Source organism: Myripristis murdjan, chromosome 14 (assembly GCF_902150065.1).
Source record: "Myripristis murdjan chromosome 14, fMyrMur1.1, whole genome shotgun sequence".
Lineage (NCBI taxonomy): Eukaryota > Metazoa > Chordata > Actinopteri > Holocentriformes > Holocentridae > Myripristis > Myripristis murdjan.
The window spans coordinates 30,661,451-30,681,928 of NC_043993.1; the positions used below are offsets into that span (position 1 = coordinate 30,661,451).

At 40.4% G+C, this 20,478-nt stretch overlaps 1 protein-coding gene across 5 annotated transcripts; it reads right to left on the bottom strand.

Annotated features, from left to right (window-relative positions):
- Positions 1-2,562: 2,562 nt before the first annotated feature.
- Positions 2,563-19,220, bottom strand: LOC115371125 (RAC-beta serine/threonine-protein kinase-like). Of its 5 annotated transcripts, none has more exons than XM_030068281.1 (14): positions 19,087-19,220; positions 16,813-16,974; positions 16,502-16,630; positions 16,148-16,259; positions 15,604-15,754; positions 14,652-14,783; positions 14,299-14,364; positions 11,971-12,039; positions 11,719-11,841; positions 10,007-10,135; positions 8,021-8,235; positions 7,842-7,929; positions 5,407-5,509; positions 2,563-4,953 (listed from the first exon to the last, which is right to left on the bottom strand). In XM_030068281.1, the coding sequence occupies exons 2-14, from the start codon at positions 16,856-16,858 to the stop codon at positions 4,874-4,876; spliced, it is 1,443 nt and encodes a 480-aa protein (XP_029924141.1). In that variant the 5' UTR covers positions 16,859-16,974; positions 19,087-19,220; the 3' UTR covers positions 2,563-4,873. The 5 variants fall into 5 exon arrangements, with proteins under 5 accessions (XP_029924141.1, XP_029924143.1, XP_029924142.1 ...); XM_030068283.1 differs by having other exon boundaries at positions 16,813-16,971; positions 19,087-19,186; XM_030068282.1 differs by having other exon boundaries at positions 16,813-16,971; positions 18,906-19,172.
- Between the last annotated feature and the right edge of the window lie 1,258 nt (positions 19,221-20,478).

Here is a 20,478-nt window from a genome sequence, read left to right on the forward strand (position 1 = left end):
GAGGTTTATAAACAGCTCAAGATAAAACAAAATATCCATTTTCAGTAAAATATTACGACCTCTACTACTACTACTACTATTACTACTACTACTACTACTACTACTACTACTACTATTACTACTACTACTACTAATAATAAATAAGTGGTGTGCAATATAAACACAAAATTACCCAAATTGCCATAATGTGCAGACAGCATGGAAGCTGAATAAAAACCGGTGGTAGAAAAGGGTGGGATTTCATTATCACACACCATTGGCTGGGTACTATAATAAATATTATATTGTTATCATGATATAAAACTAGATATTTTCTGTTTTTTTGGATGTTCAAATATCATGATATGCCATAATTGTTGTCTTCTCTGGTTTTAAATGCTGCTTTACAGTAAATAAATGCAATTTTCTGGAGTTATTGGACCTTTGTAGCGGTTTCATTTTTAGCCTCTACCTACTTGGTAATCATATCCACATTACCAGGGGTGCCACCAGGAATTTTGGCCCCGATAAATAAATAAATAAATACATACATACATACATACATACATACATACATACTGGATGATGGTTTAATAATTTTATATTAGTTTTTACCTATTTTTTGGGGGCCCCTGTCAGGCAAGGGCCCTTGAAATTGTCCTTACTTTTCCCCCATATACAGCACTCCTGCACATTACTATTGATTGCATATCACAAAATCTCATTGTATATGTATTTTGTGGAAGCACCAATAGTCAGTCATAAAATATTGTCACAATATCCACATCGAGGTAGTCAAAAATATTGTAATATTTAATTTTGTCCATACGGCCCAGCACAAGACTGGCGTGGGGAAATAATTAGAATTGTTTAACTGTTTCCACCTTAATTCTTTGATTAACTTTGATTACCAACATTCTTGTTGTTTTAATAAATCAAAATATCATTTACGTGAATATTTTCTCTGGCACGTGGCATTGATACAGCGTAAAATCACTCTTTTCCACTGGACTTGTGGGCAGCCTTTGGATGCCCGACGCGTCGTGCTTTTGGCTGCGGAGCTCGGAGGGACGGGAGCCAGACGGAGCACCTGAAGGCATCAATGAGGACGGTGTGTGTGTCTGTGTGTGTCTGTGTCTGTGTCTGTGCGTCAGATGATGATAAAACGAGTCCGCCTTTCCTTGAGCTAACCTGCTGTTTTAGGAAAGTTGAGATTGTCAGTTCTGACAGTCCGAGACTTGAAGTGCACAACATTTTTACTTTATTATTTTAACACACTGAGCATCGCCAAACAGGCTGCTTAAAAAAATAATAATAATCAAAATGCTACAATGTTTCCTTGCATGTCGCCTACACACTGGTTACACGATGCAACATTCAGGTCCTATGGGAAACAGGACAAAACAAACGTCTTAATGTAATGTGGGTTTCTGATTCTCTTTCTTTGCAAAATACACGAACACGTTCACGCCAGGTGGGAAATAAGGCTACTTCCCTCAGGTGAGAAACATCACTTGTAAACTTGGGGCTTATAATGATGGATCGTGATCCTTTTTTTTCCTCTACTTGTTGAATTCTGACGTCAACAGCAATGTCCGTCGGCAAACATGGTGAACAATGTTTTTACACTAAGTGAGCCCATTTCTTCACATTACAAGTTGCTCTGCAGATCCGTGTGTTTGCTGTAAAATTATGAACCAAACGCATCGTTCGCTCAAGTTTTATGTGTGGTATAAAAAGGGAGCAACGTTAAGTCTACAGTCGGGATTTCCCTTTGCTTATTCCCATAGGACCTGAACGCAGCATAACACAGTATGAATGTGTGCTGTAACATGTGAGTAAAAGGCGGAGGAGGCGTGGTCGCTCCCCGGCAGCACATGTTCCCTGCTGGGGGAGTGTTGAAAAGCACCGTGAGGCTCCCGTGTGTCTGGACGGGAGAACACAGCAGCCCCACAATCTGGCAAAACACACACCACACACACACTCACACTCACAAAAAAACCTCCCCACATTGTTTATTACCTGATTATGTAATACTGCAATTGGAACATGTATCCTCTGCTGCTTTAGGTGAATAGTGTGTGATGTTGCAGAGATGTTTTTTTTTTTTTTTTTTTTTTGTCAAGACATAACTTGGGAGATTTTCACCCACACTTCTTCTCCGCATGATTGATTCACTTACTATCCTGCGGCTAATGTATTATTCAGTTTGCTGCAGAGGAGTGTGTGTGTGTGGTCATATTCCACATGGGAGAAAATTCATCAAGATGAGTGACATGCGTTGGTGCAGGAACGTCATCTCGAAGGCGAGAGGGGTGCGACTAATGATATACTTGCTGCCTCAAAGTGAAAAGTTGCATGGTGTGACTTTGACTACTTCAAACTGAGGCCCGGACACGTGCAAGAATTTTCAGCTGATTATGCCAACACACACTGTCAAATTCACAACAGGCAGGGCATCTTCAAGCCAGGTGGTGGTACGAGAGGTTTAGCACCTGAATATCGGAGGTGAAGGCCTCAGCTGATAGGCAGAAAACCATGAAGATACAAACACAATGACGATGCAGACACAGACAGATGAAAATGTATTAAGACAAAAACATGTATTCGATCATTGTCTTTCGGAATTACATTCATAGACAAAAAGAAATGGATTGATTGAATAGAATAACGTAACTGGGAAAAAAAAAAACAACATCATACATTTCTTTCAACCATTATGAATTTCCTTATTTGAGATTATCATCGTTCAAAGGGTTTCGGGATACGGGAAAAGATGGGGGTAAAACAGCAAGTTGAGAAAAGAAACCGGAGGGGAAAACAAGGCAAAAACAAACAAAAAAAGTAATAATAAAATAACGGAAACAAACTGAAAACAGCACATGGGACAGAGGGCACTTTGAGTGATGGGGAATTCAAGCGGGTCATCTGCACTGGCCTTCTATTCATCGCCAGTGACTCAGAGGAGTAGCACCAAATACAAAGGTGGGCGCATTTCCGGTTATAACACACCCAATACTGCACCTTGAAAAAGGTGCACCCTTCCCAGTTAACATTTCATAATGTTCCACTGTGCTGTCGTATTTTGATGGATGGGACGAACTGAGAAAATTCAAAAGGAGAAAAAGAAAAAGGAAAAAAAAAAGAGACGTCATTGCAAGGAGTAATTGCACTGAAACACAAATTTCACAATGGACCATGTTCATGAAATGCATCAGCTTCCCTGGATGAGGATTTTCAGTTCTCCAGCTCCCTTTTAACGTATGGCGTGCAGCTCAGGTATTTCCACTCACATCCAATGTCACATGCTAATTTGAAGAGAAAAAAAGTACACTGGATGCACAGGAACACCAGAAAAATAGGATTTAGAAAACAGGTGGACAGACACAGTTTGGCCATGAGGAGGTGAAAAAGAGTAAACTGACAGCCACCACTGTGTACTCTGGCTGGCAGAGTACAAGCTGGTGAGTTATGATCTGATGTGAAGTTATTTTCACTCTTTAGAGACACAATTAGCTTGGCATAATAATTTAGCTATGACTGTAAACTTCATGTGGATATTATTAGCCCCTCAGCCACGATGGGGATTCAGCAAATAATGAACAGATAATGAATTTACAAAGGCACCCAGTTTGGTGCCAAAGTAAATTTGGGTGTTTATTACTCCCAGTTTATGAATAGGTATTTTGAATGGGTGTTGACAAAAAAAAAAAAAAAAAAAAAAAAAAAAAAAAAAGACACCTAACCAGGAAGCTTTCATCTACAGTATGCACATGGTCCATCTGAGAAAACTGAAAACTGAGGTCTGCTTGAAGTAACTAAGTGCTTATTGACCCTCTTCAATTGCATGGCTGGCGTGTATTTTCTCTGATCAACGATCCAAAAAAAAAAAAAAAAGTGTTAGAATTAAAAACCTTGTTTTAAAAAAATAACATATACACCTTGTGCATTTAGCTATTCCCAATTCCCATTCGCTGCTGTGTAGCACTTGAGATCTATTAACAGAGATCACATTCCGAGACAAGAGCAAACTAATAATACGAGTTCAATTTGTCATTGCATACAGGTTAAAAAGGACACCCTCTCTCCCACACCTCACTGTTCGCACTGTAATAGGTTTCCACTGAGGAGACTCGTGTATCTGCAGTATTACCAAGTTCATCTGTTGTTCCTGATGCATATTGGGCAAGCGTTATATAAAAGACACACACACACACAAAATAAACCTCATGCTCTCACACTCTCTCTCCGACAAATATGATGACATTCATTTTGGATTTGATGCCCGTTTTCTCAAGAAACACACACCTAGCAGGAAAAAAAAAAAAAAAAAAAAAAAAAAACAGCCTATAAATTGCCACACTTGTCCCCCACTCTCATGCAAGGAGTGGCTTGTCACCACTGGTAACAGCCAGCTCCAAAGAAGAGCACTTGGAAAAGTTGCGGAGAAACTGTATGGCTTCTTATAAGACTTAGAAGACTTATAAAAATAAGAGGGAGAGAAAGAGCGCTAGAAATGACCGGTGGTTTTACAGTCCAGAGAAGCAGCAGCAGTCAGGTATAGGCCATCCGAAGGTGCTTGACGGAGTCCTGATTGTGTTGTTGGTTTGTGCTGATGACAGTGTGAGGTACAGAAGTCCAGTTTGATACAGTACAGCCAACGCGGCCAGGCTTTGTCCGTAGTGTGGACGAGGGAGGGGGGCTTGTAGAGAGCAATATGGCCGCCAGTCTAGGCACTTGGATCCTGCCGGGACCAAAACTCCACTGTGTTGTACGGAGATTCTGGTCATTTACAGCTGTATGGGGTGTCTGTCTTCATGCCTCATGTGTGTGTGTGTGTGTTTGCTGTGTGTGTTTTTGTGTGTGTGTGGTGGTGGTGGTGGTGGGGACAGTATCACTCTCTTATGCTAGCAGAATAGGAGAACTGGGGGAAATGTGCTTGCTGGTTGGTATCCTCACTATCCAGACTGTCATCTACAAAACAAAACAAAGAAATAGAGGAAAAGTCACTATACATGAATCAAATCAGACCTGCGTTTTCCATTGCTGCCAATGGATAAGTCCCTGCTGATTGGCCATCCAGGCCTAAAGCCCTCAACACAGATAATAACCGCATTTCCGTCAACCACTTTTTCTGCACATTTTGCTGTACTGAATTAAAAAAAAATGCTTGATGGAAACGGAAAATGTTGAACGACAAAAATGTTGCTAAGCGCTTATGCGCTTGCTTTTATTTTTGACGAAAAAAAGGATAATGTGCAATGGAAACACATTTGCTAAACAAAATCAGAAATGCACATGGGATTGAATCCCTTGACCAGCTGCTCTTTGACCTCTGACCTCAGACAGAGCTTTTGGCATGATTTAATTGTTAATGGGTATGTTTTAACCTGTATGATTTATGGAAATGCAGCTCATAATACTTACACTTGTCTGGGGGTGTGAGCGTGATGGTCTGTGCAGTGAACTCGTCATCAAAGTACCGGGTGTCCGTCTCTGATGTTACCTGCGGCTTGAAGAGCGGGGTGAGCTGTGGCGGGAAGAAAACACGGACCAGTAACGGAGTGAGTCAACCACTCAGAACCACAGGGGCTGGATTTCCATCAAAGTATTTACACACAACTTCGGATGTGTCAAGTCAGACAGAGTGAACGGAAGAGGCAAAGTCCCATAAAACTTCGTCACAGTCACAAAACAAGTTTTCACACTAACTTTAGCTGGAGAGGATTTTTGTTGTTGAAGAAATGCTTTAATGAATAAGCAATGGACACCAACGGTCAAATAAATAACATTGCAGACTTGGAGTGGCCTGACAAAAATGTTAATTCTCACTGTACAACAGGTCAAAACGGGTTTGGATGTTCTGAAATGGTGTCTGTAAAAAATTTTCCCACCGGAAACTCCACGAGATGTCACATCTCCTGAAACTACAGGGTATCTGTTGCTTTCTGAAGGCTGAACTTTTTTTTTTTTTTTTTTTTAAATGCAAACAGGCATTGGATTTAAGACCAGCTGAGCAAACAAAAACCTGGAAAAACATACTAATCTCAGCTGAACAGAGATTATCATGATGATGGAGCTCTACAATGACCCAGCGTAAGAAAAAAGACACCAGGAAATTAAATGTCAACCTGCCAAACTAATAAAATTAAGACTCACTACTTCCTGAAGTGCATTCACAAAGTATTCAGAACCCCTTCACTTTTTTCCACATTTGTTATGTTGCAGCCTTACGCTACAATTGTTTAAGTTCATTTTTCCCCTCATCAATCTACACTAAATACTCCATAATAACGAAGTGGAAGTCTGATGGAGCTTGAGAGGATCTGCAGAGGAGAATAGCAGAAAATCCTCAAATCCAGGTGTACAAAGAATTCTGTTTTCAATTTGTCAATATGGGGTGCTGACTATAGACTGATGATTTTAGCGTAAGCATGCAACATAACAAATGTGAAAAAAGTGAAGGGGGTTGGAAAACTTTCTACTTTCTGAATGCACTTTATATTTAAGACAAGTCTAAAAAAAAACAACATAAAATTTGGGTCACTTGATTTTGTACTTCTGAAAAAAAAAAAAAAAAAAAAAACAGTAGATATCCTGTAACTGTTGTCCGACTATTAGCTGCAATTTTTCCACCAGAATAGTGACCTGAACATATTTGTTTTGAAAGCACAGAAAGCACAAATGACACCAACTTCTGCTGGCAAAAAAAGTAACAGCAAGACTTTCAATACATGCATCACCTGATGAAAGATGCTTTCCATGCTTTCACTGATTTGACTGACCCCCCCCCCAGCGCTGGATCATGCATGCATCCAAATGCAGGTAATGAGCTTTTAAGGCAGACAATGCAGTTTCCAAAACAATATCATTTAGAAATGCCTCAGGAGTTCAGGACAAGTCTTTTACCCCAGTGTAACCCAAAATATAAGAGCCTTTTACCCTATTGTTGTTATAAAACATTGGATTCACACTAATCCACTAATACTTTGGGTTATTAGTCTTAGCATGAACCAGAGAGGTTTATCCTTCCTCATCCTCATCATTAACATCAGTAAACAAAGTGGTGTGCACTCCCATTTCAAACTGCATTTGACTGTATTTGGCTGTTAACTAGACACATAAGCAGTGAGTTGTAATTTTATCTAATTTGTTGTCACTTATTGCTGGTGTGTGTTTGCATGTATGTATGGATGTGTGGGGATGTGTTTAGTTATATGTATTTATATTTATTACTTATTCAGCACCAATTTTTATCATCATCGTTTAACTATTACTATCTTCAGCTAACATTATTTGGCCGTGGACTAACTAACACTAGCTATTCTGCTTTATAGACAGTAACTCATGTTGCCCCTGTGGGACTGTCTATGAACTATGTACGAAATGCAATCACACAGTTAAATGTTCCTGGTTTTCAGTGACTGTCACTTTGAGGTTTGTCAAAGTATTTTCCAATTTTGTTGCTCGTCTCTGCAGACTTCACAACGAGGCCCAGGTAAACCTGTCTTCTTTTGTTGCTGTAGCTGTTTGTTAAAGCAATTCTGTGTTCAAAGCCTTTTTATTTGTTTCAACTCAACAGCTTATAATTGTTGTTATAGCTTGACAAAAATACGGCTATAGATACTATAGGAACCGAAACAGATATAAAAATGTTTAGCAGAAAGAGTGCCATGTCTGGTAGGAGCTTTGCCTGTGACTTGTGTCAGGGTTTATTCTGGAACACATCTGACATCACAGCTATGAAAACTGAATAAACAAGCCCAGGACATCCTCTTTTTGTGACCGCAAAACAAGTTCCAGCTCAACTTCTTGTATCCTGTTTTTTTTTTTTTTTTTTTTTTTTTTTAACAATTTCTTACCTTCTTCTGTACCACATCCTGCCAGTTGATGGAGATGAAGAATTTGTGGCTCATTACTTCTTTGGCATCATTAGGACCTCCACCTAACCTGTCAGACGACACATGATAATCTAAGCACTGATTTCATATCTCTCTCATACCCAAACACACAAGCCACACAGCCAGCCGGGCAAAAGTACCTCTGCTTGGGGTCCTTCTTGAGCAGGCCGGCCAGCAGGGACTTGGCCTCTGGTGCCAGGTTCCTGGGGAAGCGGATCTCCTCCATGAGGATGAGCTCAAACAGACGCTCGTGGTCTTGGTTGTAGAAAGGCAGCCGGCCACACATCATCTCATACATGACCACACCCAGACCCCACCAGTCCACCGCCCGGCCGTAGTCATTGTCTTCTAGGACCTGGGGGACGAACAGAGAGTTCCCTTATGAACCTTTTACAGCAGTTACTTCCTGCAGGGGGCAACCAAACCAGTTTTCTTAAGGCTGAATTATGCTTCCGAGTAGGAAGAGCGTACGGAGGTTGTGCGAAGCTTACGGGGGTTGTGCGACCGCCGCAGGGCCTTGCCGCGTGCCTCCCAAAAATTGTAACTACGCGGACCCTACGCAGCCCCACAAGAGCTGTGATTGGTCCGCCGAAGTACATCATTTCTGGCATTTCGTTGCAACCGGCATCACATCCTGTTGTTGTGCCGGCCGGCAGCGCCGTTTTTAAAACAACTGTTGTGTCTCGACTCGTCGGTTGTCTTTGAAAACTTTGGAGAGTGCTGGATCTCGCGGAAGAACGCCTGGCCGAGGAGGTGCGCAAGTACCCGCACCTATACGACTCGTCCACTCGCCATTACAAAGACGTACAGAAGAGCGGCGACCATACGTCACAGGGTCTACGTTGGTGGGCGGAGGATTGCTCAGTGTGTTTCGCAGAGGTATGTTGGACACACACGCGCTGTGTAGGAAATGCGTGCTTCGCACAACCCCCGTACGCTCTTCCTACGCGGAAGCATAATTCAGCCTTTAGTCACAGACCTTAAAAGTAGACTAGGAACTTTCACATGCAAAGCCACACTGATAGACGACTCTTTGAATTTTAGGACTTCAGTACCCTTCATACACTATGTTGTTCAAGGTGCTGCCTTTAAGACAGCAAAGAAGACGAGTGAGGTGCGACTCTTGCTCCGTGCAAAAATAAACTCTATGTATTAGACTGTAACATTTCTGCCATGATGCTCTTCATCAGATGAGATGAGGGACTTCAATACCCGAAGGTCATAGAGGACGTGAGTAAACTGTGCATTCCTCAGACCTAAGTATGTACTTCTTAGTATCAATACAAGGTCACATATTGTTTGTAACTCAATTATAAAAGACTACTGGGAGTTTCATTTTGAATGGGGCCGAACCTGGCTTTGTTACACGAAACACAATCATGGTTGTGTGAGGCTGACTGACATTATTATTTGGAGCTACATTTCTGCTCATGCCAATGTGAAGTTTTTTGAATTTCACAGATTTACGTCCATATAATTGAAAAACCTAAAATACATGTACTCATTGTATCTATACAGATCCAAAATTAACTATTTCAAGTTACACTATCTCCCTAAAGCTCATATCAGTGCTTTGGATCAGTTTGTGTATTTAAAAAAAGAATAACAAACAAACAAACAAACAAAAAACCCTTCTATCGCTTAATCTCCAAAATATGAATTTCAGTATTTTAATAAAAGACCATCCCCTGAAGTACCAGGGGACCAGAGTGTTTCTAAAGGTAATCATCTAATCAATATTAAATATACAAATTATAAGTTTGATATAGACCTATACACTGATTTGTGCATCCTTTCACATACAGTAACGTCACACTGAATTTTAGCTCTATCTAGCACAAACAAGATGATCAAGAAGATATGAATCAGGTAAGGTGATAAGGAGAAAAAAAAACATGCAGCGATGACACATGGCTCCAAAATCGTTAAATACACAGGTAATGTATTCATGTTTGCAGTTAATTAGCTTAAATTATCTGACAGCTGGTGCTTGTGAGAAATACATGAAGTGGGGACACTGAGGGCGAATAAACATTTGTGGGATGTGAAAATGTTAACGTGGAGGGCAGGCAGAAGCACAGTTTAACATGTGTGATGTGACCCATGAGGTTTGTGGTGTGCTGTACCTCGGGCGCCAGGTACTCAGGAGTTCCACAGAAAGTCTTCATGGTGGCATCAGGGGTGATGCCCTCCTTACACAGACCAAAGTCAGTGATTTTGATATGGCCGTCCTTGTCCAGCATCAGATTCTCCAGCTGAGAGAGAAAGAGAGAGAGAGAGAGAGAAAGAGAGAGAGAGAGAGAGAACATATACAGACAAAAGAGATGTGAGTGTGCTCTTAGGGGGCCAAGTGCCACATCATGAGCTTAGAAGTGTAAGGATCTTTATAAAAAAAAATATATTTGCGTTATCCACAAGTTTTCCTGAGAGTAAATTTATTTTCATTATGCGTGTTATCTGAGACATTGCTGGCTGAAGCTTGAGGATGTTTTAACCATGTGATGGCGCTGTGGTACGCCAATCAAGTTTATATTCAAAATACTAGACCCCAGTGTCAAGATACATCATTCGCCGGCCTGTAATCCAAAACAGGCAGCAGAGGCTAAGAAATCACATGTGACGGACAGATGGATAAAGTAATAAATATAAGTGTGAGAACATGTGTGCGGCGCTTGGGTCTTTAATTAACACCAATGACTGGCCAGGCGCTGGAATTTCTGGCCTTTAAAAACTCCCTTTCTGTCCTGTCTATTGCAAATCTAACCGCTCTATGACGGACTGAGAGCCACTGGCCCCACAAGACATTTATTTCATCCATGAAGGCCAGAGCCTGGTTCTCAATCCAACAAACGCACATAACAAAGCAGTATTATCCCAATCCTTAGAATGGTGAACATCACTTCTTTGCTAGATGTTTCTCTTGCATCTCTGCTGTGACTGAATGTCCTACTCTGCTTACTGTGAAAATGTGACTAAATTGTTTGTGCTAATTAAAGACGACCGTAGCTCAAGGGGACAGAAGGGATGGAGATTACGTGGGTGTTATTTGCCAGAAATTAATGTAAAAGGGCAAAAAACTCTGACATTTCTAATGGTCACTGATCAGGGTCATAAATTCCTCCCTTTCCCTTAAGAAGTACCTAGGAACTAAACCAATATTAGCTTGGCAATGTAAATGTAACAGTAATTGTAATTATTAATAATACGTTGAAACTAATTGTTCTGGGTTGCATACTAATTTTACTATGCACAAGGCAAGCTTCAACATTGTTAGTCCTCATTGTTGAGGTTAAAAAGGGAAAAACACCAATTCTGTCCCGACAACGTGCAGCTGACATTAATTTCAGATTAAATTAAGTGGAGCATTTCCTTTCAAAGTGCAGAAGCAGAGTTTGAACAGTTATGAGCAAGTGAGCGTGATATTAACACCATTTTCCTCAATCTGCTGCATTTGGAGCAATCCATGCCTTAAATGTCTTGAGACTTGAAAATGTTCCTTTTAATTTATTTCCTCACCTTTTTAAACCTCAACTTCCAAGTAATCTCAAAAATAAAATGAAACTGACTTCAGTGCTCAAATCTGTGACGACAACAATTAATAAGGCAAATTAAAAATTACTCTGCAGTGTCCATCTCACCTGTAAAATGTTAAGTTTTGACTTTTGGATCCAGAGAATGAAAAATGTATTATAAATTCAATTAAAAAAAAAAAAAAAAGCTTCTCTAAATTCCCCACAGAATCAAAATAAGACCCTAAACCGTCTATCTGAAGTCATGTTGTACAACCTATGTGGGTTTTAGATAAGGTCAATGCTGAGGGCTGTTAAAGGGCTTTCACCTTTAGATCCCGGTAAACTACATCACGTGAATGGAGGTACTCCAGTGCTGACACGATTTCAGCGCCGTAGAATCGCGCCCGGTCTTCCGTGAACACTCGTTCCCGTGACAGGTGAAAGAAAAGCTGCGGGAGGCAAGAGCAGATGGAGCCCAACACTTAGAAAAAGGTTGAAGATGATCTGGTTGAGTGTTCATGCTGAGCTGCGGACACCATGTGAGATTATTTGTGTGTGAAGACGTGAATATGGCCCACCTCGCCTCCGTTGGCATATTCCATTACAAAGCACAACCGATCATGGGTTTGGAAAGCGTATTTCAGTGTCTGGAAGACAAGAATTATGAGGTAAGAAACAGAAATGAACAAACAAATAAAACATACACACACACTTTATTATTTAGATCTATATCAATACATTTGTTTGCAATATATCAAGCTTAGATTTGCCTGTCAGTGTCATCCGGCTCCAATGCAATGACATGACAGACAGTGATTATGTTTTTCTATTTTACCAGTCTGGCTTCCAGAGTTGATGGTCTAAATGCTGTTTCCACCCTGATACGAATATATTTTGGTAGGAAACAATGAAGCCTTGTATTTTTTCGGCTATAAAAATGTTCAAATTTTAAGGTATTTAATATGAATGCAGAATACAAGCAGCTTCAATCCATATTTGTGTCAGACTTCAAAATACTCTGAGTTTAAACGTACAGTATTACTGTTCTATCACAAATCAGCCACCCTGCCTCTGTAAAACTGATCAAGGAGACATTTAAAAAAGGCACACAAAATAGTTTTCACTGTAAACACACTTCAATTTCTCACCAAAACACATTGTGTGCGTCCTTGATGCTTGATAATTATACTGAATAAATTTTCCCTCCTCCAAAGACATTTGCAAAGCCTTATTTTGGAATATTTTTTAAAGCTGGCACTGTGTGTGTGATGTGTCACCCCCATGCACATGGCATGCTGGAAGAACATGTTATGTAAACACAACAGGGACCGAGGTTTCCTGGTGTGCACTGTAAAGCCGACAGTGGTCACAAACTAGACCGGCTACCTTCACAAGTTAAACGCTGGCAGAGTGTTGACTTGTCCAGCTCCCTGGGTGTGATGCGAGTCCACACGGTTGTAAAATATCCTCATCAGTTGCTCTGTGCCCCCCTGGGCTGCTAATCCACAACACTGCATTTGTGTCTCTCCATTCACTTCCATGGTGGGGCAAAACAGCTCAAACATAATCACAGAGTAGATTATGCCAGTATAAAAACAGCAAGATCTGGTTCCCATTTTTGGGGGAAATTAAAAAAACTCTTTTCTCATTATTTTTCTCTTTGAATTGGAAAGTAGATCCAGCAGGTATTGTCTGTAGGCAAGGTCTGCATAGTTATCTTGTGCCAGGAAGGAACAACCTAATATTTACATGAAAAAAAAAAGGTACAGGGAATTGTTTTTTATGTTGGCATAATCGCATTTGCGTATGTGCTAGCAGTGTTATTTGGGAACTGTTTTGTTGCTATGTGAATGGACTGACACAAACACAGTATTGTGGATTAGCAGCCCAGGGGGAAGCACTGACATCTAATGAGGGTATTTCCCCAACATGTGTTCTCATATCACGCCCAAGTAAGCTAGTTTCGCTAATAGGCTTTATCAGTGTCAGTTTCTCGATATTCATTTAAAAACAAGATTTGTCAAGATAATATCTGAAAACCCCTGAGATACGGGCGGACATAAGGTTGAGGAGGTGTGTGAAGCGAACTAAGGCAAACAAATAAATGCAGACTAATCCGAGAAGGAGCTACAAACAAGTGAGCATGTGACAGACTGACAAATTTTTCCCCGATATTGACTGAAATCAGATCAAAATTTGAATTTGTCCCGCAAGCCATTAAGTTTTTAAACAGGCAATGTATAGAATTAATTAAACAGGATGGCCAGACGGTCTGGGTAGGAGTTTCCCATCCTAACTATGGTTCTCCTGTTTCTTTTTTGTTTTGCTCCTAATCTGTGCCAGATATTATATGGATTTGAGTGTTGACTGTCTATTGGTGACGCTTATGTTGACATGAAATGCCTTTGTGATTATGCTGCAAATCAATTTCCCCCACAGGGACAAATAAAGTATTTATCTATCAAACATGCAACCCATTGTACCCATTCGTCAATATGAGTGTACTGAATTGATTTCTACTGTATACAGCCATTGAATGTTCTAAAACTGTCACTCAACTGTCTTTGCAGTAAGAAATTAGACAATGGATACTTACTTTACCAGCAGTTATTTAGCAATAATGCAACAAACCTGATTGCACAGTTGCTAAACAATATACGATGGTGCATGGTGAGCAGCGCTGCTGGTTGTGAGCCAAGTGGCTGAGGAACAATCCAAGAGGGGCTCTTCACTCAGAGCTCACAGATTATCCAAAAATACCACTTGGCTCTTGAAAAATCAAATCTCAAGTGGCTAAAAGCTGGCTGTTGTGTTCGAGATAGAGCCTGTTTTTTTTTTTTTTAACTAGTGCAGTACTACACTTATGTACAAGCATGTAAGAAGTGGGGAAAGGATGCTGCACTCACCGTGAGGAAGGGATGCCGCGTGTTTTGTAACACTCTGCTTTCTGTAACTGTGTGGGCCACTTCATCCTGCACACACACAGATTCCTGTCAGAAACACTGGACACACACTGTATGCAACATAATACCTTTACACACCGCTAGTCCCCTATGTGCTATGCAGCTGATGAGGGGCTAGATGTATCAAGATATCAAGATAGTAATCTTCTGGTTTGACTTCATCTTTTTTTTTTTCTGCCAATAACAGTGCGAGGCATTCAAATGTCCTTCGCACTTGAAAGGGAAAAAAGCCAGAGAACAGGAAACCTCCATCTTGATCCAGTTGAACTGCATTCACAAACAGATTTCCTCTTTACCTTGGCGATGATGACCTCTTTGCGCAGTATTTTCATGGCATAGTGCACACCAGTGGACTTTTCTTTGACCAGGATCACTTTCCCAAACGTCCCCTTGCCAAGCAGCTTCAGGTACTCAAAGTCGCTCATTGTCTGGAAAGTAGACAAGGTGGCTCTTAAGGACCCGATTAATCAATCTCAGACTGAGGTGAGGGAATTCAAAAAGGGGGATATTTAAATAACTTTTGAACATACAAACAACTTATATAAAAGAAAAACAAGCTGTACTGAAAGAGGCACAGCTGACTGGTTCTTTAGACATGTACTGCGTCTGTCCCATACCTGCTTTTTCACATCTCATCTTTAAGAGCACCGTTCAACATTACAGTATTGTATTATAGTGTCACTGTCAATTATATTTCCCCACTAACAGCAAAATGTATCATGGGCTCATCCAGTAGCATTTTAATTTCAAAATTTCCCAGTGGGATCTTTAAAGTTTCATCTGATTGAGTAATGACACAAACATGTCAGCCTTGGGCCAGGGGGTAAAAAAAAAAAAAAAAAAAAATCAATCAGCTTTGTGCCAAATAAGGAAAAGGTGACCAATGGGGAAAAATGGGAAAAATACTGAAAACACATGGCTTTATACAACTAATGCTTTTCTGGTGACAAGCTGCTGAACACTGTGATTGTTTCGATTTACCATACAGATGTCTGCAATTTCAAAAAAGTTCAATTTAAGGCTTCATCTGTAAATGCCAGAAGGAAATAAGACTACTCCCACTACACTGATTTCTCACAAAAGAGAGACTAAAACAAACAACTCTACTGTCACACTTAACTAGGCTGGGTTTAGATGATAAAATTTCACTGTCACCTTTGTTTCTGTGATATGAACACTTAATTTTATGTTTTATTAAGTCAAACTGCCGACCATCATATATATACACACAACAGCAGATATTCTCACCACTTTGGTGCGGCTCTTGGACATGGCGACCTCCATCTCCTCCAGGCTGCATTCACTTGGGGAGCCGAAGACATCCATGGGTTCCTCCTCCTCCTGTTCACGCATCTTCAGACCGTTGGCCACAGCTTGGATAGCCCTCATCCACTCCTCCCTGAGAGGCAAAACCCCACAAACTCATCACACCCATACTTACTAATTCTTAACAGAATAAACCAAGTTACGGGGAGATTATGGTGTCTCTATTGTTTTTGCACCTGGCATCCTTAGTGACCAGATAGAGCAGTAACACAGAGATAAACTCTCATTAGTCTACCACATTTCCTTGCCACAGTGTTGAGAAAATACCTCTGGTGCTCCAAACCACCACAAAATGGCTTTTGCATTCCTCATTTAAACCAGCAGGTGGTAACAGCTGGATGCTAGAGCTAACAATTAATTTTTAGAGTCACTTAATATTTTGCTTTCAGTGTAACAAGACCCTGATGAAAACATAACCCAACAAAACATAACTCAAGTTCAAGTGTGTACTCATCCTTGTTCTTACCTTTCCTCATTGCTGTCAACATGAAAGGTGCGTTCAATAACGGTGGTCCACTGTAAGCAACGGATGACAAATGTGTTGGGCCGGGGGCGTTCAGTCTTCATTAACTGGCATTCTGCGAAGAGGATTAATATTGAAGAGAATTATTTAAGACCCTAAAGTGGCTCACATGAGAAGCTTTAAAAATGGACGGAGGACAAGCACAATCTCGGGGTTGGTTTTGGGTTCAAACACAAAAAAACAAAATGCTTGTCAGGTTTGGGTCAAGCTTGGTTATTATGCTCCCATCTCGGCTCGGGTTCAGACAAAAATATGTAACTCTATCTGCACTCTAGTTTTAATATGTGGGGGACTAACCTGCCACTGAGAAGTTGTTGAGTGGTGGTAAGCTCTGGTCTGTTACATCAGGCTTCTCCTTGTATCCGATGAAGGAGCCATCACTCTTCAGGATGAAGTACCTGGGCCTCCATGTCTTGATGTACTCACCTGGACAAGACAATCAGATGCATTTCTGAGTATTATCAGACCATTATGAATATTTTGCATAGGAGCTCCAGAAAAATCAAACTGAGCCCAAGGGTTTTAGTTTTAAACTCTAGTGAAGCTGAGCATATTTTCTAGTTTGAATTATCAGCATGCTAAAACCTTGCTCATCTTGACATTCTTACCTCTTTTGTGGAGCCAGCCCTCTCTGACTATACTGACTTCATTCATGGTGAAAGATGTGTTTCAGAGAGGGTCAGGAACAGGAGGTCGGGGAAGGGGACAGTGGATTTCTCTCTTGGCCTGCTCAGGTCTCAATCAGAGCCGACAAATCTGAACAGCACCTGCTAAATAGAACAAACAGCATAAAGAAAAGAAAGACGAAAGACAATCTTTAATTTTTTTTTCAACAAACTATTCAGGCGATGTATTAACAAGACAGGGCTGGATTGTATAACAATATTATGAATATCATAAGGGTTTGTGGATACTCTAATACTGTCATGTGGCATAAACATTGCCTTTTCCTGGTTTAAATGCAGCTTTTCAGGACAGGAATGCAATTTTCTGGATTTATTAGAGTGTTCCAGCTGATCTACTCTTCCTCTCTACCTGCTTGTTCATCATATCCACATTACTAATGACTGTCTACCAAAATGTCATGTATATAAATACACCATGAAAGAACAAAAAGTCACCACTACAATATCAATGGAGTGTTCAGACAAAGATATCATGATATTTGACATTGTCCACACAGCCCAGCCACATTACAAGGTGTTTGGGTCTTTCTTCAACTTAAACTTGAAACGTTAAGCCATTTTACTGCTTAGTTATAATGTTACCAGAAAGGATAAAATACAAGACCAATTTCACAAGTGAGCCACAAGCCAAAAACAAACAACTTATCAGACAGAATACAGGTCAGTGTGACTGGCCTGATTACTCAACATGAAAAATGGCGTACAAAGTCAGCATAAGACCTCTAAAACATAACTTAGCACATAAAGTGTGCTAATATGTGCTATTCCCTCTTGCAGCTCCAAACTCTGTTCAGAAGGCTGCCCATAATTATAAAACATAACTCACCTACAGTATGAAGGAGCAGCTCTTTAATTCACTATATGAAACAATCCAATCCAATCCAATCCACTTTATTTATATAGCACAATTTAACAAACACAAGGTTTCCAAAGTGCTGCACAGCAAGATAAAACACCACAAAATAACACAACAAGAGCAGAATAAAAAGGTAAAAAACACAGTAGGATAACACAATAAAATAAGATAAGATCAATTAAAATAAAGTCAGATAAAGTAAGTAAGTAATAATAATAATAATAATAATAAAATAATAAAACAATAGGATAGAATAAATAACATATATAAAAATATTAAAATAAAATAATAAAATAAAAATAAAATAAAATAAAATTATAATAATAATACAATTATAATTTTAATAGAATAAAATAATGTAAAATGCAAAAAAAGCCAAGAGCCAGTTATTTAAAGATATTTTCAACAATCTTGGTACACTACAAGCCGTATATAAGCCGTACTTGCAAAAGGTCCAGTAGATTGATCTAAAGAGTTTACACATTAAACTCACATATTTTGAACAGACTTTGGTGTGTTTTTCTATCCGGGGAGAACGACGCGTACGGGGAGCGAGTTAGAGCTAAATTTAAAACCAAAGGGCAACACTTGGTGGCAGGTAGCTCGCTAACGTTGGTTTACTTAACGCGACGGTGAATGTGGGAAAAAAAAGCATGACTTTGCAAACTACACAACAAGTCTAATCTGCCAGTCAAACCACGAAACTTCACTAGAAGTTGCTTGTGGTTTAGTCAAGGTGCCGTTTGATTTGTACCATCAGCAATATTACCTAACGCTGACAGCACCTAGCTAACTATCAGCTAGCTAGCAGCCTCGGCTTGGTTAACTTTCAACAAGGCGTTCAGGGGGAACCGGGGCACAATTTGTGTTTGACAAGACGGTTTAAGTTTGACAATGAAGTTCTTACATTTAGCGTGAAGATAACACCAGTAAAATAACTGCAACAGCTGGTTAACAACTGTCATTTAGTGACTTTAGCTATCTTGAAGTTACAGAAGCAAACTATCAACACAATACTGTTAAAAAAAAAAGCTAACTTAATTACTATCGCCAAATCCTACAGTATCCGCGTGTTTTCTAAAGTAAAACTACAATGGGTGATTCTTGTGCTAAGCTTAGTTAGCAAATGTTTGTTTCTAAGAAGTAAAAAAAGGCTTACATTAGCGATCAGACGCCGTGCTGTAACGTAACGCTCCTGGAGCAGGTAACGTTAGCTGCGCTAGTAGCGACTCATGCCAGTCAAAGCCTCGTCCGATCGGGTTTGAGCTCCAAACTCTTGGAAAGCCGCCGCGATCCGCTACAACGTGTGTTTAGTGATATAAGCTAGCAGTTCAACATACATTTCACTCCGTCTTTACCCCACGTTGCTCTTGTCTTAGGGCAGTTTTGACAGGCTAGATCCAGAGAAGGCCATCCACCCAGGAAAACACCATGGACTCTCTTCTTCTTCTTGTAGACGCTCGGCAGCGTAAACGCACCCATGTCGTGTTACTGCCCTCTACTGGTACTTGCTTTCATTGCAATTTAAATGCTGTGGTCTTGTGCGCTGCAAATTTGGTTCTGCCAGTCGAGAGTGGATGTTTAGTCCAAGCAGTCTAGTTAATTTAACAACAGCAGCTCTGTCTACATCGGATTATTGTTTCACTTTTGAATTGTATCATTTGCACTGCCTATTCATGTTGCCCTTTTTGTATAGGTACATTAAAGGCACAATAAAGGCATATCTTATCTGATCTTAAATGGCATTGAACGGATATTTGAAATCATTGTTCATACTGTGACATTGTTATAAAAGACTAGATATCATGTGTATTTTGAAGTATATGACTTGTGGCATGTCTTTTGCTGGTTTTAACAGCTGTGTAACAGGAAAGAGATGCATTTTTCTGAACTTATTAGACCGTTGTAGCACCTTGGTCCAGGGGCACCGCCAGGGATTTTGGGCCCCATAAAAATAAATCTTATTGGGCCCTTGTATAGCCAGCCAATAGGCAAACCTTTTTATTTCAGGCCTTTCGAGGGCCCCCTCCCACATTGTGGCCCTGGGTAATCAGTCCCACTTTTCCCCCCACTACAACGCCCCTGCCTTGGTCATCATAGCCACATGACTGTTCATCAAAAATCTCTTGAGCTTATGCATTAATAGTCATCGGTATGATTTTTTGTCAGAGATATTGCAATATTTCAAACCAATATTTCTAGCTGTGCATCCACATGCATAAATTGCACATTAACTGTTTATCATCTCTTCAGCCTACCAGGGCTACCTTATGAATGCCCACCATGGACTCTCTTCTTCCTTTAGCAGCTGCCTCTGTCTGCACAACTCTTGCTGATGATAATGAAGCGCAGCAGGCTGTCAGGATTCAGGTCTGCACAGTCACACACAAGTCTGAGTATGCACAGACTGCTCAGCCTCCTCACCAGGAACCAAGACAGCCACACCACACACCCTGAAGACCTCACTACATCAGAGAGCACAACCCTGGCAGACATTGTCATGTTGATTGATTCAAACTGAAAGATCCTTCAGGAGAAAAGGCTTTTTCTTGGGCACAAGGTGGGATAATTGTGGTGTCTAAATACATCCAGGCAGGCACAAATGACCTGTGGACACAAAAGGAGGGAATAGCAACATCTCTTGGAAAGACCATAGGAAAGACTCATGGTGCTTTTCCTACATCTAGGATAGTGGTGTTCACTATACTACCAAGGATGGACGTGGATTGCCA